This window comes from Prunus avium, chromosome 3 (assembly GCF_965620075.1).
Source record: "Prunus avium chromosome 3, drPruAviu1.hap1.1, whole genome shotgun sequence".
NCBI classification, from domain to species: Eukaryota; Viridiplantae; Streptophyta; class Magnoliopsida; order Rosales; family Rosaceae; genus Prunus; species Prunus avium.
In genome coordinates this window covers 3,218,203-3,240,386 of record NC_142286.1, presented here as the reverse complement: position 1 = coordinate 3,240,386, position 22,184 = coordinate 3,218,203, and the positions used below count along the sequence as shown (strand labels likewise).

General features: G+C 36.4%; 3 protein-coding genes across 7 annotated transcripts; 2 read left to right on the top strand and 1 right to left on the bottom strand.

The window, feature by feature from the left end:
* Positions 1–66: 66 nt before the first annotated feature.
* Positions 67–2,804, top strand: LOC110744871 (NAD(P)-binding Rossmann-fold superfamily protein). Of its 4 annotated transcripts, none has more exons than XM_088249800.1 (9): positions 67–329; positions 466–552; positions 648–706; positions 1,097–1,192; positions 1,307–1,384; positions 1,774–1,818; positions 1,921–2,094; positions 2,243–2,338; positions 2,485–2,804. In XM_088249800.1, the coding sequence occupies exons 1-9, from the start codon at positions 152–154 to the stop codon at positions 2,566–2,568; spliced, it is 897 nt and encodes a 298-aa protein (XP_088105926.1). In that variant the 5' UTR covers positions 67–151; the 3' UTR covers positions 2,569–2,804. The 4 variants fall into 4 exon arrangements, with proteins under 4 accessions (XP_088105926.1, XP_088105929.1, XP_021800596.1 ...); XM_021944904.2 differs by having other exon boundaries at positions 68–329; positions 1,774–1,836; XM_088249803.1 differs by lacking the exon at positions 1,307–1,384.
* Positions 2,805–5,749: 2,945 nt separating this feature from the next.
* ELF4-L4 (ELF4-like 4) lies at positions 5,750–7,735 on the bottom strand. 2 transcript variants are annotated; one of them, XM_088249804.1, is made up of 2 exons: positions 7,401–7,735; positions 5,750–6,342 (listed from the first exon to the last, which is right to left on the bottom strand). In XM_088249804.1, the coding sequence occupies exon 2, from the start codon at positions 6,306–6,308 to the stop codon at positions 5,964–5,966; it is 345 nt and encodes a 114-aa protein (XP_088105930.1). In that variant the 5' UTR covers positions 6,309–6,342; positions 7,401–7,735; the 3' UTR covers positions 5,750–5,963. The 2 variants fall into 2 exon arrangements, with proteins under 2 accessions (XP_088105930.1, XP_021800598.1); XM_021944906.2 differs by lacking the exon at positions 7,401–7,735 and adding an exon at positions 6,544–7,336.
* A 1,357-nt stretch (positions 7,736–9,092) lies between these two features.
* On the top strand, positions 9,093–21,799 carry LOC110744864 (B-block binding subunit of TFIIIC). Its single transcript, XM_021944898.2, has 17 exons — positions 9,093–9,579; positions 10,331–10,712; positions 10,820–10,894; positions 11,000–11,062; positions 11,568–11,786; positions 12,201–12,803; positions 12,908–13,663; positions 14,336–14,620; positions 15,043–15,198; positions 15,349–15,797; positions 16,877–17,357; positions 17,737–18,063; positions 18,284–19,058; positions 19,166–19,224; positions 19,797–20,279; positions 20,993–21,031; positions 21,173–21,799. The coding sequence occupies exons 1-17, from the start codon at positions 9,206–9,208 to the stop codon at positions 21,356–21,358; spliced, it is 5,712 nt and encodes a 1,903-aa protein (XP_021800590.1). The 5' UTR covers positions 9,093–9,205; the 3' UTR covers positions 21,359–21,799.
* The last annotated feature ends 385 nt before the right edge of the window (positions 21,800–22,184 follow it).

The window sequence follows — 22,184 nt, the reverse complement described above, 5'->3', positions numbered from 1 at the left end:
ATGGTTAAAGTGGGATTGGGCTAATTTTCCCATACAGAAAGGGGGTTGTTGTGTATGGAAGCATTTAATCTTATCTTCTACAGGCTATAGCATTAGTGGCAACTGAAAAAAACGGTTGGATGAGAGAAACATAACAACGTACGGACAACCAATGGCGGGTGTACTTCCTTCTTCATCAACTCTCTCTCTACTGGCTTCACTCAATTTACCTTATCAGAAGCCATCGTATTCTAGCTGTTTCATCTTAAGCACCCGAAAGCATCCTCTTGTTCAATGCAAGGCCAAGAAGAAAGTTAGCTTCACAGACCAAATTCTTGATTATATTGAAGGTAATAATCTTTATTTTCATCTCTATCTTGTTCTAACATACTGGGTTTTTCTTCTTCTTTTGGACCCAATTCTTTATTAGTTGGCTGCTTTGTTTGCATTGTGTCTAAGTTATCAGTGTGTTCTATTTATGTGAAGGGGGTCCCAAGTTAAGGAAATGGTATGGGGCACCTGAGCTTCTGCCTAAAGATGGAACAAATGTTGAAGAAGATGATGAATTCCCAGGTGATGTGATGGCATATATAGCAATTTTATGCATGTTTATGGTCATGCTTTATTGGGCTTTTTTTATAAAAGGGTTGTGATATATTCTTGTGCAGAAGGAGAAGAAACCAGGGATGCTGTTTTGGTAACTGATGGAGATAGTGAGATGGGTCAGGTGCTTTTCCAGCATTGTTTATTTTTTCTGATGTATATTACTTGTGATTAATCTCCCATGTTGCAATTGAAAACTTGATTAAATCTACCTAAATTTTGAGAAAAGAAATGATGTGGTAGATGAAATTCAAACTGTCACAACACAAAGATCACTTTAAGTGACACTGTTGCTTGCAAATATATCTGAGGAAAAGATGCCAGTTCCACAGAACAATTCATCTTCGGTGCAAGAGCGCTCGATCAGAGATCTATTACGCACTCTGATAACATTTCTTAACATGGTCCTTAATATTTAATCAAGCTGCTTCTTGCGGTTAAGTACTGTTTATATTGCTCTTGATTGGCTTTCTGGTATATGGATTCTGAGCCTTGTGCTATCTAGCCTATGTAGATGGTAATATTGTCATTGATTGTCAAAAGAGCTCGAATAAAAGCACTGGTGAAGGATAAGCGGGCTGCGCTTGAAGCATTTGGGACTTATGTTGAGGTGGGTGGTAATTAGTTCCTGTACTGGCATTTGCTGTTCTCATACTTCTTTTCATTTTTGTGCTAGAAATATTGACTGCATGGTTGTGATTGTGTTGTGGTTTTGTATGCAAAGTCAATGGCTGGAGATTCAAGGGACAAGCCATTCCTAAGGAGAGCTCTAAGAGGAGTTTGCACAGTAATATGCCCAAATGTATGCATATATAATATCTAGACCTCCCACTTGCTGGTTTTTGTGAAATTTGAGCTTCTCAGTAGCGTTATAAACCATTTTGAAAATGAACTGAACAAAATCAAACTTACACTGAAATCGAAATCTGTTCAGCACCTTATATCTGCTAGAAGAGATTGTAGACCTTCCACAATAGTTACAGTGAAATCAGCATTTCACATATATGTAACTTACATCTGGTGCAATGGACTGAAAAAATGGGAAATTGCACCTGAGAAATTTATGTTCGAACATGTGACGTGAACTCTAATCCACCAGAGCAAAGATAGGTGCCTTCGTGTTTTCGACATGATGCCTCTTTAGAAACTCAAACATTAAAGATGTCTTTTAAATGTTTTCTCTTTTGTCAGGAAGGCTTCTTATCTACTGTTGGGAGCTTGAAAGGGGTCAAACATGTAATTCTCTTATCTCAGGTACCTCTCTCTTTGTGTGTTTGTGTGGAGAAACATTAGGAAAAAGGAAATGTTTGTTATTGTGACTTAATAATAAGGTTGCAGTTGTCTGTTTACAAAGGTGCCAATGGCATTCAAGCTCTCCTGAAAAGCAATGCAAGAAAATTGGCTGAGCAAGATGAATCAACACTGGTAGCCTCAGGAATCCCTTACACCATGATCCGGGCTGGCTCGTTACAAAATTCTCCTGGTGGAACTCAAGGTTTTAGCTTTGAACAGGTACTATTCAATGCCAAATTGTTTTACCTTTCTGGTTTAGTTTTAGGAGTAAAATCCAAAAAAGAAAAACTCATGTCGAAAGTATGCTTGATCTGTTCATATCATTTGGGAAAAAATTCATGTCTCATTTTGATGTTGTTGTTTATAGGGTAGTTCAGCAAAAAGAACTCTTAGCAAGGAGGATGCTGCCTTTATTTGTGTGGAAGCAGTTGATGCAGTCCCCGAGAAAGGCTTCGTATTTGAGGTATATAAAAAATGAAGACATTTTGCAGTGGAAAAAAGATGTAATATTGTAAATTTGGAGTGATCCCTTGTTGATTTATTTTGATCTTTCCTTTTTCCCTTCTTGATAAGAGAGTAATGAATCTTCATGGCATTGTGTGATAATAGGTGGTCAATGGAGATGAGAAGGTTTCAGATTGGAAAGAATGCTTGAACAGATTGATGGAGAAATCAGAACAGCAACTTCAATAATCAATTTGTCTATTTTCATTTTTCTTATTCACAAATGTTTTACATGGGTGCGCTCCTATGTTTAAATAACAAAGTGGTAGAAGATTTGTCCGTTCATATAAGAAGACCTGCACACCATGGCAAATACATCATCTTCATGCGCGGGTCGATGTGTAAGTGTTGAGCTGTGATACCATTTGAAACAACTCAATGCCTCATCCAAAAGTGCTAGTTGAATGTGACTTTTGGATTCTCAAGTGTTGCTTATACACCATGGATCTTTTCAATGCATTTCCAATAGCATTTTCAGCCATTTTACCCCTTCAATTATTACCCTAATCGAACTTAACCCCTTAAACTAACTTTTCAGTCAATTTAACACATGAACTTATATAAAATAGCCAATGTAACCCTTACCGTCAACTTTTTCAAATTTCATTCACTATTCTATTTTAAAAGTCACATGCTTGGCACATGACTTACTATTTTATTTTTGAAAATAAGTTGTTAAAAAGTAAATATTTAAATAATTTTAAAAAATTCAAAAGAAACAACTGAAAACCCTTACCCAAAGTATAGCCGCGCGGCTTTACTCTATAGAAAATTTTAAAAAACTATAGCCGCGCGGCTATACACTATAAATAGAATATTTTAAAACATACCACGCTCCTAGTCACCACTCCTACCCGGATCCATCATCGCCATCACCATCTTCTTCGTCCTCGTCCTCATCTCTCTCGCTCTCTCTCTCTCTCAATTTCTAAACACACGCAGACCGTTTAGTCTCTCTCTACAGAGAGATAGATATAATAAAATCCACTCCCAACTAGCATTCATGCACAGATCCATCAAGCCCACCACCACCAAAACAAAAAATCCAGCTATCATTATTTTGATTTTTGTTCGAAACCTTTAGAAATTTCATTGAAAAAACCAGGTCTGCAAAAAATACAACAGGGGTGGAAAATTTGGGTTCATTTTAATTTTCATTTGGACGGTGTGGGGAGGCAGCCAAGGTATATGGTACAGACAAAACTTCAATCTAGCTTCTTGCTGGATGGGGCTGGTTTTTCTTTTATTTATTTATTTAAATGTTATTCTAGTTTTCTTATTAATTATTAATTATTTATTTTACTCGAAATTACAAGTTTACTCTTGTAGGTAACGTAAAATTGGATGAAATTCACACGGCTCAATAGCAAGGTCTAAATTTGCCATTTTAATTAATTCAGTTGTTAAATTGGCTGACTTTTTGATTGAGATCCTAATTCGAGGGTGTATATGGCAATTTATATGAGATTTAGGTATCATGTCAGTCGTGGTCACTTGAGAGAACACATTAACATTTTATAATCGTTGGTGTATATGAGTCTCATAATGAGACCCGCATGCATCTACAATCAAAGAGATTATATGACTTCTTTAATAAAACATTTAAAACTTATATTCAAAAACCTTTTTCAATATATATGAATAAGATTACTTTAAACGAGTTGGTGAACATTGTTCTGACTCATAGCTCTCCATGTTGATGACTTCTTTAATAAAACATTTCAAACTTATATTCAAAAACCTTTTTCCATATATATGAACAAGATTACTTTAAACGAGTTGGTGAACATTGTTCTGACTCATAGCTCTCCATGTTGGGGCACAATCTTACATTTCCAAAAGTCCTTGCTATTCCCTAATTTGGGTTTTGTTTTTGGCTCAAAGATCAATCTTTGGTTTGAAAATCAACTGTACCTTTTCCATTTGATGGGTACAATTTTATTTTAGGAGATATTATTGGAGAGAGACTGGAACTTGAATCTCAACCGCATGTTTACTACAAATTGAACTCTCTCCTTTTCTAGTAACCACTTTTATTTGTCAAACCTTCAAAATTCAAGCTCTGATTATAGCAATCAATTGTCTCAACCACATGGGGTCTTTTGTGCTGGCCTTGATTTGATTGTAAATGAGAACTGACAAATTTAAGTGAGGGTCCTTAACCACCATTAAACTTTTATCTGGGCCACTGAGCTCAGACTAAAATCATTTACCATCCATTAGGAGGAACATCATACATGAACCAACCCCAACCCCACATGTATCTTCCTCAACAATGCTTTGGGAAAATCAGATATTTGCATCACTTCATTGTAAGCTTATATCAATGAATGGATTGTTACCAAAGCCAAAAAGTGTTCAGAAACTATGCCAAAACCTACATAGCAATCATCTACCGCATGAGAGAGAGAGAGAGAGAGAGAGAGAAATTAAAAGGGAAGATACAAAGTGAAAACTTTAAAAAGGATAAGAGAATAACCTAAGCAAAGGATAGCCTGAGTTTCAACCAGTTCCATTCCACCTAAAAAAAGAATGAACAGCTGGGCCCTACTCTTTCTTACTGTTTGATCAACTTTCTGTCCCTTTAAGTGCTTTCTTGTAAAACTAAGCAACAAGACAAAGTTCAAAACAACAATCATTTATACTACACGAGATCTGCATTGGTGGTGTTAGTTCTAAAACCAAAATCATTTCCCTTTTTTCATATCTAGTTATTATTATTTTTAATCCAGAGCTGCTTTCTCCAATTTTAATAAAGCATCTTAAACCCAAAAGCCCCCTATGTCAAGGTCATTGGAGAAGTAAGATCAACAAGCACAGGAGCTTCTAAACATACAAAACTTGGCTATATGGGCAGCAAACAGTATATACCAATCCTCCACTGTAATCCTGATCTAGGGAGGGGAGGGGCACCATAAGAATATCTTTTTGACAAAAATGGGAAAAGAATAAAGTGGGTAGCTAAAGTTCCCATCAGAAGCAGATAATATATCAGAAAAATGATTATGAAAACCAATGAGAAAAGATAAAAAAACCAAATCAAATTTCAGCTTTTAGGGAGTCTACAAGTAGAAAGCTGTGATCTCTGAACAGAAATTTCAAACTGATAGCATTTAAGCTTGGGTAGATTAATGAATATCACCACTGCACTTGTAAACACTTGAAAGTCACTCATGGACAGGTTAAATACATGAAAAAAGTGATACATCCAACACTTTCTTTTCCTTTTATTTTCTTATTCTTCTCCTTCCTAAAAATAATTGATGAATGCATCCACCACTTGCCAACCAAAATCTAAATGATCTTTATAGGATTAACTATGAAATCCTAAACAGAAAAGCATGCACAATTGAATCTAGCAGATCCAGTGTTGAAACTGAAAGCTACAGCGCTAAATTTTTATAGAGATATTTCATGAAAGTTTGTGGCAGTGAATCTGTTGCACAGAGCCTCAAATAGATATAATTGATACAGAAGAGAAACACAAGCTCATCAAGTTCTTCCCTCTGGTGGTACAAACTTTTTCTTATTCAGTAATGAAGAGTGCAGAATCTATAACTATAACAAAGCCAATTTTTGAACAATTACCCGGATCTAATTCTCTTCTCGCTAGATTTTCCATCAGATTTCAAAGTCCCACCTGATTCAGCTTCTGATGAAGCTTCCATTGACCTGGAAAAAGAGCTGGAGAGATCAGCATAGAGATCTACGACCCTTCTAATGTTGCTGTTAAGCTCTCTAATTAAGCCAACATTCCGGCTGAGGTTATCAGGGATCTTGGACTCATGGTTTTGGTTAATCTCATTGATTAGCAATCTGTTCTGATCCAAAATATCTTGCACTTGCACAAAGCTCTTCTGAAATGTCTGCACAACCTTGGTATCTAGTTGGGTTCCATTTCCTATGCCTGTAAATATACTACCTTCCATTCTAATTTGACTTCAGCCAAGAACAGTTCTTGTCCTGCATCAGAAACAGCATGTATGAGGAAAATGAAATGGAACAAACCAAGCAACAAACTTTACAGAAGATGAAATCTAATGGGTACCCATTTGTTTAATGTAACTTCAAATACTTTTTACATATTAAAAAAAAAAAACAATGAACGGCCATGACTGAATTAGCAGGAAATTGTAGGGTAAAGCAGAAAGTAAAGTTTCAAACCTTGTTTGCCAGAATCTGGAACCAACGTATAGGTAAGCCACAATTCAACTGTTGCCAATCAACAATTGAATTACCTTTTAGTTTTAGCAAGATAGAGGTGAATTTTCCTATTCTTTTATTTTCCTCTGTATTCTTTGGAACCAAACACAAGAATGAGGATATGTCTGCACCACAGACAACTTACCAAGTAGAAAAAAAAATCGGACATGGGTTTTTAATGACCTAAAAGCAAATACCCCTTTTACCTAGAAAAGGAACCTTTCCCTTCTGTGTTTTCTGAACCAACCTATTCAAAGTTTTGATTTTTAATTTTTAAGTGGAAAAGAATCTCAACAATAAAAGACCCCAGAAACCCAGTCAATGCCAAAGAATAGTCAGTCTTTCAGAAGAAAAACAGCAGAGGCACAAAAAAGGAAAAAACAAAAACAAAAACAAAATTAGTCAATAAAAACCAGATGAACAAACTTTACTTGCAGAGAACAACTTTGTATTGATTCTAAACTTTGCAGAAAACAATAAAATCAAGGACTCCCCATACCCTAAAATAGCAATATCCAAGTTGGTAACAAGGCAGTGTTTTCTGATAAACATATGTTGAAAGTGAGGATTTTCCATAATTAACATACAGACGGAGTCACCCAGAGAGAAACAAAGAAGCATAACTAAAATGAACAAGGATTAAAACATACCCATTAACCCAGACAACCCAGAAAAGTCTACAAGGTGCAAAAGGAAATGAAACTCTAAAATGGAACATATTGGGGAAGAAAGAGAGAGAGAGCCAATATTCTGGAGAAAAAAAAAACAAAACGGCAAGAAATTTTATGGAGAAAGTAATATAAAGGAACAGAATTTACTTATTTACGAAAGTGCTGCTGTGCCGGCAGGCCAGAAATCATGAGAGAAACATGGAGCAGATCTTCTGTACATGAGATTTGATTGACAGCCAAGCCAGAGAACCAGAGCCAGAGTTGCTCTCTCTCTCTCTTCTCTCTCGATTGTCGCCTCCTCGTTTTACTTCACGCAACTTTTTACTTCATTGAATTCGTTGTTGATTGTCCTGTGGGCTGTGAGAAAATACAGTGTGTGAGTGTGTGTAGATGACGCACTCTGTATCACAAGGACAAATAGTACCCGCCCCCACAAGAAGATAACATGAAGAGAGAAATCAAATCAAGCCCATCACAAAATGAGTGGATCATTAAGGTTCATAATCATAATTACTTAAAATAAACTCGAAAGTGACCCGATTGGAACAATTAATAAACAATTCAGATTTTGATTCAACGCTAATAAAACAAATTGAATTAGTATTCAATGCTAATAAGTTTGGTTTAAGATTTTAAATGAATTGCTAAAGTATGATAAAGATCACCGTCTTATTAAGGAATTATAAGACAATCTTTTTTCAGCATTTTTTTATAACAAAATTTGTACAATCCTCAACCACATGTTTCCTGGGTTTTCGACGTTTCAAGAGCTTATAAAGAGATATTGTCTTAAGCCGTTTGAACCATTATATTTAGATATGGACGTTAATTCGACTAAACCAACTAAATTAATTGATTTGAATTGCAATGGATAGTTTAAATTTGGTTTTGGCCAATAAAAAGTTAAACGGTCTAAAAACAAATCATACCGTAATGGATCAATTCAATTGCGGTTTTGAACTTTTACAAACCGAACTGTCCTTTTGTCTATTTATTTTACTTTTTATTTTGTTTACTTGTGTAATTTTCTTATTGGATAATAACTATATAGATGTTTATTTTAAAATTTGATGGTTCTTTAAAGTTATAGGTCTTTGAATTGTAGCCTTAATAATATTTTACAATGGTTTGATGTGCTAGAAAATAAAAAAATAGGTAGCAAATTATGAAATATTTTGTTGCATTTAGGCTAACAAAGTTGAGAAAATGCAAAAAAAGGGCTTAGGCCCAAATTGCACAAACCAAACTAAATCGAAATTGAACCAAAATCAAATAGTTTAGGCTAACAAAGTTGGTTTGGTTCGTCAATAATTTTTTTTTATCAAAATCAAATCGAACTAAATTGATCTATAATAATTAATTCGGGGGTAGTTTTAGAATGAAAGGGAACCAATTTGAACCACACCCACTCTAATCATATTAATTAATGTGTCACTTAGGGCTCATTTATGATTGCTTCTTTAGAAAGCACTTCTAACAAAAGTGTTTTTATTATGTAGTTGTTGAAAATTTCATAAAAAATCAAAGTGCTTCCTGAAAAAGCACTTAAGAGTGCTTCATGAAGAAGCACATGATAGGTGTTTCTCTAGAAAGTGCTTATATGGCCTAGAAGCACTTCTAAACTTTTATGCTAAACGCTGTCAGAAGCGTTTTCGGTTGGCAGAAAACGCTTTTAGCCCTTCCAGAAGCACTCCCAAACGAGCCCTTAATCAATCAAGCTCACACTCACCCCTAGAACCGATAAAGTCGGAGCATGTCCAGAATCGGGTTGGCCCGACCCGGAATATTTTACAGCTTGGCGGGTCAACAAGCTTCGTTTGGTGGTACCCGCCTGAAATTACCTCGCTTCTTCTTCTTCTTCGTCTTTCATTCCGGAACCGAACCGAAGATTTTCCCTCTAAACAAACACTGACCAGAAAAAAAGAAAAAAAAAATCCACAGATGCTTTCTCCATGGACTCAATTCTAAACTCAGCCTTAGCAGAAATCTGCTCGGAGCTCCAAAACGGTCTCTCTCTCCAGGCCCTCTGGCCCAGACTCGACCTTTCTCTCTCCTCCTCCAACCTCGACCTCTCTCCTCACCTCAAGCAAGCCCTATGGGACGCCCTTCGCTCTGTCCCAACTCTCATGTTCGACGCCAAAAACGCACCGTATGGTCCGGCAGACCCTTCCATTTTGTCCTTCGAAGACGCCGAGAAGCTCAACCTGAAGCTCGTGGCGGACGAGGGTCTCAGGGACAACTTCATGGGCCTCTACAATGTCCGCTCCGCCAATGCCAGCTTGTCTAAGATTCAGCGGATGGCTCTCGAACGCCTCGTGACGGCTAGGTTCTATCTTTTGTTCAAAATCTGGTTTTGTGTTCATTCTCATTCTTTTATAATGGTTTTTGTATATAAGTATGTCGGAATACGTATGCGTAAAATTGGTGATTCGATTGTGTATATGTGATTGTTTTGGCGGTTTTGATTTATTGTGTAGATGTATGTATGTATGTATGTGAGCTATCAACTGCGTCGTCATGGCTAGGTTCTCTTTGTTCAGAATCTAATTTTGCATGCATTCGCAGTTTTCTATTGCTTTTAAATATAAGCATGCCAGATATGCATGTGTAAAATTGGGAATGTGATAGTGTATGTATGTTTTTATATGGCGGTTTTGGTCAATTGTGTAACTTGTGTATATATGTATCTATATGGGAGTGCTAAGTTGTTAATTTGTTTGTGTTTTCTCAGTTTCAATTTTCGGTGTTGGATTGGTTTAGTGAGCCATGAATGGAGTTGGTTTAAATTTTTAATCTTTAATGTACACTTTAGTTCATTGTATTGTGGGTCGAGAACTGTTAATAATCCAGCTAGAAATTTTTTATATATACATGAGAGGAATATGTTAGACTAAGATGGAAGGTCAAATGATGGTATAAAGGCGGAAGCAGTGGTTATGTGGTTTTGGGGGTTCCTCCCTCTCTCTTGTAGAAAAATGTTGAGTGATTGCAAGTAAACTTTGGGAGTAATGGGGAGAGAAGAGTTTTGTCGGTTCATTTGGTGAGTAATGGCTCATTAACAAATTGGGTTATCACAGGACAAATGGAATTACACAAAGTCAGCTTGCTAAGGAACTTGGCATTGAAGGGAGAAACTTTCATTATGCAGTGAAGAGCCTTGAATGCCAAGGGTTAATTGTGAAGCAATCTGCACTATTAAAGACAAAAGAAGCTGGTGACAGTCCATTTGTGACTACCAATATGTTATACTTGTATCGTCATGGGAAGCATTTAGGCTCTCAACAGAAGATTGAGATCACCAAGGAAGAACAGACTAAGGAGAGTTTTGGAAATGGAAATGAAAGTCCTGCAAGTGGAGATGGGTTTGCTGGAAAATTTGTTAAAGAGGATGTGCTTGTAAAGGACTATCTGCCAGAAATGAAGGCAGTCTGTGATAAACTTGAAGAAGCCAATGGAAAGGTCACATAACTGAAGTTTCTTAGAAGTTTTGATGGATCTATTTAGTTCAATTGAATTTTTGTTTCCTTCACTTACTAAATTTGTTTCATGTTATTTTGTTTTTAAAGGTTCTTGTTGTTTCGGATATTAAGAAAGATCTTGGTTACAGTGGAACTCCTGGAGGGCATAAAGCTTGGAGAAAAGTAAAAATTTAATTACTATCTATTTGCTCTTACATCTCTGAATCAGCAATTTTCGAAGTTATGCTGATTGTTTTTCATTGCATTTTTCCCTACATACTGTGCTAGGTTTGTCGCAGGTTGAAAGCTGCTGGTATCGTGGAGTTGTTTGACGCTAAAGTGAATGAGAAGGTTTCTTATTATTATTATTATTTTTTTGTTTTACAAAATTGTTTTTCTTGACTGTGTTTTCCAATATTGCGTTTCCTTTATATCCAAATTCTCCTGCTTTACTGATTCACTATGTTCTTCTTCTTCTTTTTTAAATTATCTTAGAAATTAGTTTCCAGTCCTTTTTTTCTAGTTAAATTATCTAAGGTACAAGTTTGTAGTCATATTTCTTCTAATATGATGTTCTTTTCTTGCTTTAGAATTAGATGTTTATGTTCACTTTTGTTTTTGTTTGCAATATTTGTGTTTAATAGAAAACCTAATAAGTTCATTTTTTATATATATTACCTTCCTTATTAAAATCCTGATAAATTATGATCAGAGTTCTTTTCATTGTTATGTTCTTAAATTTTGTTGCTGTTTTTTTGGGTAATAAATAATAATTAAGTTCAATCTGTTCAAGGGCAAGGACCTATCATGTTAGTTCGTTGGTCCTGACTTGATATCCCCTTTTCACTTTGGACAGGTTGAGTGCTGCCTGCGTTTTCCAGAAAATTCTACTCAAATGAGTTTTGAGCCAAAAAGTCTTTCACATGTAGATGATCATTGTAATGAAGAACAGCAGGTGAAATACGGAAAGAGAAAGAAATATCAAATCACTGATCAGCTTGTAGAACTTCCAATTGAGCAACAAATTTATGAATTGATAGATTCCACAGGATCAGAAGGTTTGACTAGGAATGAGGTGTGTGCATTAATTTCTTGATCAGCTATATTTTCTTTAAAGCATTTCAGTTTAATACAAACTCATTATTATTGATGTTAGCAATGGAATCCGTTGTTATTATTTTAGCATGGGAAAGCCGAGGGTCTTTTTTAATAAAGACTGGTGTGAGGTACAATTGCCTTGCTCCTGTCTAAGCTGGCTGCTCATGCAGTCATGTTGGAAGTGCCTAGAAAGAATATAATTAATATACCTAGTTAAAAAGGGGCATGAGCATTTCTAAATAGTTATTGTCTATCTAAGTTTCAGATACCATAAATTTGTCATGGTTTACTTTCTGATGTCATTGTTTACTTCCATGGTTTACTTTCATACTTTCATAAAAGTTTGTGTTTCAATTATAATTCTCAGAATTTTCATATTTTCTACAAACAGGTTCTGGAGAGGCTTGGAATTAACAACAAAAAAAATTGTAACCGGCTTGCTGGTATGTGGTCTAGGTTTGGGATGAATATACAACCAGAAATGCACCAAAAAGCCAAGACATATCGATTTTGGACATCTGTGGAACACAATTCTGAGTCGGCTAATCCTTTTCTTAATAAATCAGAAAATGCCAATGAAAATAAAATTACTGACCTATACATTGGCAGCTCAGATGCTCTTGACAGGTCAGGTCAAAGTCAAACTCGTTCACCCTATGATTGTTCAACTTTGAAAGGTGATACTGCTGGTCCCAGAAACATGAAAAATAGATACATTAATACTGAGCCTTCTGGTGGATCTCCTCGGTATAGTGAATCTAGCCATATGCTTCTTTGTCCTGGAAATCCCCAACCGTTGTTTCTTGAGCCAAAAGATACTACTTGTGACAGTAAACTTAGTTTACTGAGCACAGTGGAAATAAATGGTGCCTCACCAGAAACACCACCTGCTGCGTTAAAGCCACTTGGTTCTGGATCAGATCCGAGGTATCCATGTCTGTCTTTGACCGAGGATAGCACTAGAAGGGAAAAGAGGATACTTGAGCGGCTACAGGTTCTTGTCATCATCCATGACCTTGAGGACTTCTCTTGGTCTTCTTTTTTATCTACTTGTTGTATATTGACAACTAAATCTATTATTTTCGTTCTCTTGTCTAGGACGAGAAGTTTATTTTAAGAGCTGAGCTGTATAGGTGGCTTGTGAGTCTGGAGAAGGACAAGTGCACAACAACAGACAGGAAAACTATTGACCGAATTTTAAAGAAACTTCAGGAACTAGGGCACTGCAAGTGCATACATATTAACGTCCCTGTTGTCACAAATTGTGGTCGTAGCCGTACCACTCTAGTTGTTCTGCACCCATCTGTTCAGAGTTTAACTCCTGAACTAGTTTCTGAAATTCATGATACATGGAGGTCTTTTGAGATTCAAAGTCGTGGCCAGTGCTCATCTCGATGGAAGAAAAGTGGATCAGTACCTGTACTGAAAGATGTTCAGAGGACTCAGAACCATGTTGGTACAGATATCCGAGCCATGAGATCAGAAGCCATGCGCGCTAATGGATTTATTCTGGCAAAAATGATTCGTGCAAAGCTGCTACATAGTTTCCTGTGGGATTTCCTCTCTAGTTCAACAGGATCTGATGATGCTTTAGCATCTGGAAAAGATGTCGTTGAGCTAAAAAATCCTCACAGCAGAAGCAAATTGTTTTCACTAGAGGCAGCAATCAAGGCTATTCCAGTTGAGCTGTTTCTACAAGTTGTGGGCTGCACTAAAAAATTTGATGATATGCTTGAGAAGTGTAAGAGGGGTTTGTGTCTTTCTGACCTTTCAGCTGACGAGTGCAAGTCTCTGATGGATACCCATGCAACTGGAAGGCTATCATTGGTCATTGAAATTTTACGGCGATTGAAGGTATGATTGTTTGGTTGCATTCAAAATTGGTTCGTTATATGTGTATAATCAGCCATTCAGAATGTCTGCCACATTGAAACCCATAAATCAGCCCTGAATGTTTGGCATTTCAAAGGTCATGCACTGGAATTGACGGATTGGTGGTAGAACTTAAATTTGTTGGGGTTTTGTGTCCCTAAAATAATTAAAGCAGCTCACTAATGTCATTGTCCAGAACATGTTATTTATCTTTTATGCAATCGTCCACTATAGAAATCTGATTTGGACGCCAGTGTGCTGAAAATACTACCAGAAATTATGATACTTGTGATTTTCACGTTGAAAAGGTGACTCAGCCAAAAGCTTTGGATGAGATTACCCAATCAGAGCGTACAATAATCAGATTGCTTATTTTTGAGTTGTTATATTGTTCTGCATCTCTTATTGCGGTTCTTGTGCAACAGATCCTCATATCTTGTTCAAATTTGATTAAATATCTGGAAATCTGTATTTAACTCTCATCATTCATAAACCCTATTCTTTGATTCCTCACTTCTGTTCATTGTTTTGGAGAGTGGAACCCTTTATGTCCACCTTGTGGGTTTGCATTGCGACATGTTGAACAGGCTTGTTTGCTTGCACATTGTAGATTTACGTTAGCATGTTAATAACTAATTTTTGTTGTTGTTGCAGTTGATTCGAATGGTTAGTGATGAACATTTGAAAGATGCAATTAAAGTTCCTCATGCCATTTCTACGCATGCATTGGAGTTTAAGCCTTACATAGAGGAACCACTTTCAAAAGATGCAATATCTTTGAGTTTTAGATCTGTTGATCTTCGCCCACGAATCAGACATGATTTTGTCCTCTCAAATAGAGAAGCTGTTGATGAGTATTGGCAAACTTTAGAATATTGTTATGCTGCTGCTGACCCAAGAGCTGCTTTACATGCATTTCCTGGATCTGCTGTACATGAGGTATGTGCACTATAAGAATTTTTTTCTTCTTTAAATTTGTAGTTAATTTATTTTTGCTTGTAGAGGGTTCTTATAAACTTTTTGCCCACCATAAATTTGATAGTATGCTGTTTCTTTTATTTTTTTCAAGGTTTTTCCCTTTTCAGTTTTTGAATTATATATATTGAACTGGATTATTGCCTGTAACTCTAGGCTCTCTTGCACACACCCCAGGAGATTGAGTTCGACCTTTTAACTTTTCAAGAAATATATTTCAGTTCAGATAGTACAATTATTTTTTGCTAAAATTCTACATGAATACCTTTACCAGTTATTGGTGGTTGTATCCTTTATTGGGTGGAGTCCACATGAATTTGTATTTCTTAGGATTGCCTTGATATTGGAGTACAAATACTGCCTTGAATTTGTATTTCTTTCCACAGGTGTCCCTGTACAGGTCATGGACCAAAATTCGAGTTATGACAGCTGCTCAGCGTGATGAGCTCTTAAAGCGAGTAGAGAAGGATGATCCAAGTGAAAAGCTCTCATTTAAAGAGTGTGGGAAGATTGCAAAGGATCTCAATTTGACCTTGGAGCAGGTTATATTCTGCTACGATTTGCTTACGTCTCTTTCTTATCCCTTTCTTACTGTATCAATAATAACCTGTTATGCAAAAATCAACATTTCGATCTGAATCAATATTTTCTTTATCATTTATGTTTGCTTGTCCCTGTAATGTCACTTGCAGGTGCTTCGTGTGTATTATGATAAGCGCCATCAACGTCTTCATGGATTGCAAAATAAAAGGGATGAAGTTCAACCTAAAAAAGGTAGACGTGTTTCACGAAAAAGGAAGAGATCTTCTGAACAAGAGTCGGTAAAGTTCACAGAAACTGATGAGGTAACTGCACAGTTGGAAGAGCAGGGGAATGCCACATTATCTGACACTGTAAAACAATTCATTGAAGAAAAAAGTCTCTTGGTCACCTCTTCAGATAAGCATGACACACATTTGGAACAATTGGCTGATCATTTAGAAACTGGGCAGGAACCTGAACCAAACGAAGATGGTGATGGGTGCCATTCAATTATTAGCAAATGTAGTTTTTCAAACTTGAAGTCAACACGTACTTACAAAAAAGAAAAGTTGCAGTCAACACGTCAACGAAGGTTTTCGTGGACAGAGGAGGCTGATAGGTAAGGGAAGAAGATGTAGATGATGCATGTCAGCTACTTTCATTTTTATACCTTTTCCATTTTTCCTGTGTCATGTTGCTCCACATGCATTTAAAACTAAGACTTCAATTTTTTATTTTTTTTAAAAACATAATTATCTTTGTTTCCAGATTTTTCCTTTATAACTCTTCCCCAGTAACAACACACCAAAAACTCTTGCTCCCTAAACCCCCAACAGGACAACCGACACAGGTCCTAGTCAACACATATCCATTGACGTTCCATTCGTTTACATATGTTACAGATAAAAGCTGATAAAAGCTAGCACTGTACTCAATAAGAAAGCAGATATGTACACATTTTCTGATCATAAGAACAATCTGTTAAAGCTAGAAATGCATTCAATCGTATATTAAAAGCATGGTGGAATTATGCTTTTATTATGAATTAGAAGCTAGCAGTCGATCATATATTAAAAGTGTCAGTCAATGTCCTAGACCCAACAATAAAAGCTAGCAGTGTGGTCAATCGTGATTAAAGGCATGGTTGGATCTTTCAACTATGGGTCCCTGCATATGATTCTCTATTATTGTTGGCCTAGGAGATTGATCGATGTTTGCACATAAAATTATTTTGGTCGAAAGATGAAACAGAGCACAATTTTTTAAGACTGAAGGGGGGATTTCAATATCTTCTCCTCCATTTAATACATGTAAGCTGTATACTCTATTGGCGTTGGTGATTTCTTTGTGGTCTTGATAGATTGTTAAGTAATTTTTGTCTGACATCCAAACAGCTTAAGCTTTTAGGTATAGTGGTAAACTAACAAAGTTTATCATGGTTTTAACCTTCCAATATTGGTTGAATCCCACATATTTGTCTGTAGTGATGTAGAAAAGCCCACTTGTGAGTGGAATGTCAGACTGTAAATAATTGTTGGCTCATTTCCTAACAACTTCATTTGGGAATAGTGGTATTTCAACAAACTTTATCAGGTTTATCTGATCATGAAGAAGAAAAGAATATGATTCCTTTTGTTCTTTGCATTTGAGTATTAATTACCTATTTGCATTTCACTTATATTGGTATCATCTTTTCAGGCAATTGATTATCCAATATGTAAGACATCGTGCAACTCTTGGGCCAAAATATCACAGGATAGATTGGACTTCACTTCCTGACCTTCCAGCACCTCCTAGTACCTGCCAAAAACGAATGGCATTACTCAAAAGTAACAAAAGATTTAGAATAGCTGTAATGAGGCTGTGTAACGTGATCGGTGAACGATATGCAAAGTTCCTGGAAAAGACTCAGAACAGCTCACTAACCAAAGATGATTGTAGGCTGCTTTTGCGAGGTTCGACGGGGGAAGATAATGACAGAAATCTTCCTAATCTCAGTAATCATAATCAAGGGACAGGTGTTCAGGAAGAACCATGGGATGATTTTGATGACAATAACATTAAAAGAGCCCTTGAGGAGGTACTTCACTACAAGAGGATGGCTAAATTGGATGCCTCAAAACGAGTTGGATCTACCTGTCAGGACTGGTCAGATCTTAACACAAATGCTGAAGAATATGTAATTATCGAATCCCAACACCTTAGATTTTATAAATCTTAACGTTGCCTTGTCATATCTGAAATAGATTTTAGTGGAGCGTGATTAGGTTGCTGAATGAGCCATGTGTTTGACTAATTCTCTCTCTCTCTCTCTCTCTCTCTCTCTCTCTCTCTCTCTCTCTCTCTCTCTCTCTCTCTCTCTCTCTTTATGTATATATATATATAAATTATTTGTGTTCGTGTGCTTTGATATCCACTTGCAATGGTATTGTATCTTATTTGATCGGTTTCTCTTCCTTGTTTTCCTTCTTAGTATCCAAATATCTGTATATCATCTGCAACTTTATTGTCACTTGGAAGCAGGTCTAGTTCACTGAATACCATTTACCTACCTTCAGGATCCGCAGGAATCTGAATTATTTGCATCAACTACTCCATATGAGGATGTTCAGAACCATAGTGGAAGAGGATTGAAAATTTCTGCACGAAGGTCATGCTGTCAACACCTTAATGAGAAGTTTTTTAAGCTTTTGCACGGAGTCAATGTTAGTACACAAGTCTACAAATCTTTGGCTGTTTCTAATGCTGTAGAGCTGTTTAAGCTTGTCTTCTTGAGTATCTCAACAGCACCAGAGGTGCCGAATCTGCTCGCAGAAATTCTACGGCGTTACTCAGAGTGTGATCTATTTGCAGCTTTCAACTATCTTAGAGATAGAAAAATCATGGTAAATCCTTGAGTTTTGTTAATTTTACATGCTTATGTTAGTCTTGTAGTAATAGGGAAGTGAACATGAAGATCTAAAAAATTTCCTTTCTATTTTCCATAATAGTTTCATTCCTATTGTTTTATATCAAACTATCAAACTGTCTCTATGTTTGTATATTCCTGTTTTTCTAATTTATGAGTTGTATACGTTTCATTCCTGATGAAATTTCATTTGGCAGGTAGGGGGAAATGACAGTCAACACTTTTCTCTCTCACAACAGTTCTTGCATAATATTTCCATGTCACCATTTCCTACTAATTCTGGGAAGAGAGCTACTAAATTCGCTCATTGGCTCCGTGAAAGAGATAAAGATCTTATGGAAGGGGGGATTGATCTCTCTGCAGATTTACAGTGTGGGGACATATTCCATTTGTTTGCTCTAGTTTCTTCAGGTGAACTGTCAATTTCCCCATGCTTGCCAGATGAAGGCATGGGAGAGGCTGAAGATTTGAGAAGCTCAAAACGTAAAATTGACAGCAATGAATTTTTAGATGGTGATAAGACTAAAAAGCTAAAATCATTTGTGGCAGCAGAAGGTGAAATTATTTCCCGTCGAGAAAAAGGTTTCCCAGGTATCAAGGTATCTGTATATCGTGCATCATTTTCTACAGCCGACGCTGTAGATTTGTTCACGAACAATACTCCTTGTGAAAAAAAAATTGGTGGGAGTTATCAGTTCGATAGTACTTGTGGTCAGAATATTTTATCTCATTATCACCATATGAAAGAAATCCTTGATTCAAGCAGCAATGTCTATGTATTAGAGAATTGTAGCAACTCGCCTTGGGAAGGTATGGTGTGGTATGCTGAACATTTGCTGCCATCATGTTCTTTTCAAAATCAATCAAGTCCCATCCATCCCGAGGTCTTTCGGTCCATTTACAGTGCTATTCAGACGGCTGGAGACCAAGGACTGAGCATAGAAGATGTTTCCCGAATAACAAATATCCCAGGTTTGGATTTTATGACTTTTTTATGTGTGCATGTTAATTTGTATCTGTAGTGTGTGCGCACTCTCATGCATGCATTAGTATTGATTATCTCTTGATGTTCCTTTTAGGAGAAAAGATGACTGAGTTTATCATTGACGTGCTTCAAACATTTGAACGAGTCTTAAAGGTTAGTTTCCTAATGATTTAGCAATCTGAGAATAATTTCTCATTGATAAAGTTTGTTGGTTTTTCACCATGTGTGCATGTTGATTTGTATGTGTATTGTATGTTCTGACAATCCCCCTCACATGTGGGCCTCTTTCTACTACTCCTGCTCTGATACCATGATAAATTCATTTGATTTGCCACCATTTCTAAAAGTTTAGGTTGTTAGGATGTGGGACAACAACTATTTTATATTCCAATTTCTAACTTTGTGTTGTCCTCAGCTTCAATAACCTTAAAGTTGTGTGCCAAATTAAAGTACAATTAGGAATTCTTTGATTTAGGATTTGATTAACAGTGGAGAGATGGTTTTCTTTTTGTTGAGGTATCAACCTGAAGGCAGTTGTCACTTTTTAAGCGGAGGTGCCAGACATTAAAAGAACTGTTTCAAAATGACTTAGCAGAGTTTTGGCTTTAGAAATTAGGATTAGCATTATTTTGCTTAAATTTGGATCTCAAGAAGTTAAAGCGTGTGATTTCAATACTTCAATCAAATCTGATGATTACAGCTAAACATTGCTGCTTTATACACAGGTCAATGCTTATGACTCCATTCGTGTTGTTGATTCTTTGTATCGTGGCAAGTATTTTATGACTTCAGTGCCAGGGATTTGTCAAAAACTTGAACAACCTTCTGGGAGAAAACCACAAAGAGGCAATGGTGGCGATTTGATCCTCCATCCAAAAAATTGTGATAGTGGTTGTGGTAATTTACAGGGGGATATAAATATGAATGTTGATGATGTTCATAAAGTGACATTTCTTAATTTCCCTGAAGAGGTTTGTGAGCTCTCATATGAAAAACAGACTAGCAGTGTGCTGGAAGGCTGTATGGAAGGCATAGAAGTTTCACCTAGAGGGGATGGTGAGGGTGAATCTTCTAAATCCTCTTCGGGTAAACTATGTGTGCCAATATTACCATGGATAAATGGTGATGGGACCATTAACAAGATTATCTACAAGGGACTCAGGCGACGTGTTCTTGGAATTGTGATGCAAAATCCAGGGATATTAGAGGTACTTTGCATCCTTTGGGTTTATATAATTCTATTCATGGCCAGCAAAACATTTCTTTTGCTACCTTATGTCACCTTTGCCTCCCATAAATCAAATGTTGCGGAAGCTTCAAATCTGAAGTAACTAGCAATGTCAATATAGATATTTCAATCTTACGATTATCTTGCTGAAACTTTTCTACTTGCACATTGCTTTAATTTTCGTACTCACCAGGCATTGCTAGTGAGCCCTGGATGCAGCAGTAAGGTTCCCTTTGCTTCCTTTACTGTTAATATTATTTTTACTTACAAGATAAACACATTGGTTATAAAATTGTTGTTGAGGCTGCTTTCCTCTTGATTATCTCAACATTCGTGTTGGTCTGCTTATTGATTTACCTATGAGTTTCATTGTTCTGCTCAGTCAGCCAGCAAAATATGCTAATTAGGGTTATTCATAGTTATAGCAAAAGATGATTCCTTCTCATTAAAGTTTTGCCATTATGTTTGTTTTTCTCGTTATGGATGATTGTCATTCTGCATCTGTATACAAATGGAACATCAATGGATATGTGTTGACTAGACCTGCCACAGTTGGTTGTACTGTAGGGGATTTAGGGAGCTTTTTGGGTCAGATTGGGCATATCAGGCGTGAACAAATAGCTTTAATTGGAAAGGCTTTACACAGATAATGTAGTTTATTCTCACTTCTTCTGTCTTTGTTTTCTGTGTTAGGATGAAATTATCCGTCGGATGGATGTACTGAACCCCCAGGTATTCCAACCCACATTTTGTTGTATGAACTAGTTTCTCTACCAATATATTATTATATTGTCTGCCTTTTCTTGTTATGGTAGAAATTATGTCTGACTTTTTCTATTTCAATGTTAATGCTAACTTCTAAATTTCTTACAGAGCTGTAGAAAGTTGTTGGAGTTGTTGATTTTGGATAAACACATTTCTGTGAGGAAGATACATCAAACTACATCCAATGGGCTACCACCAATACTAAGGACTCTCTTTGGAAGCAGCTTCACTGAACCAAAGCTGGTTTTCCGTGAGCATTTCTTTGCAAACCCTACGAGCACGTCCTTGCTGTAGACATTTTAGCTTCTTGTTCTAAATCTATTTTGGAGCTATACTTGTTGTTCGACGTGCTTTGTGGGTTAAAGTTCCTTGTACAGGATGTGATTAAGATATATGCATTCACTGATTTGGCAATTTCTGTATAGCTCTGCAATGTATGAGGTTCAGAAAAATCAGTCTTATGAAAACGTGAAAATGATTTCCCATTCCCAAGCCCTTTTCTCACGGAAAAAAAAAGCTACTCACTGTAATTTTTGTTTCCAATAGTGGTGCCCGATTGTACTTGTACCTCTACCTATGCTTTAGCAAAGAGAAAATAAAATTCTTGTGCTTTAGCTGATGATGGACTGATTTTATTTTCACCTTCCTACTGCCAACTTGTTGATGCTGACTGATGTGGCCTTCTCTTGTTATATATAAGTTCCATAGCCTAATGGAAAAGGGCATTGACTTGCATACTAGTGGTTTCAGGTTCGAATCTCTATGGCACCTTGATAGCATGTGTGTGTGTGAGAAACCTCCCTCCCCCGTCTAGATTAGGTTATTGCTTGTATTAAAATAAATAAAAAAGAAATTCCATAGCGGTTTCAAAATGAACAATTGAAATACTGTCATCTAAAACAATGAAATAGAAGTCTGTTTTTTGTAAGGATGAAATAGGAGTTGATGAAATAGAAGTTTGTTTTTTTATGTCATATAAAATTACCGGGTTTTATAATTCGAGTGGTATTGTGTATTTATCTTCACATCCAAAATTAGAAGCATAACAAAAACTAAGCAGATATCATGCAATTTCAACCAAGTACAAAACAAATACAGATGTCGATCAAGCAAAATGGAC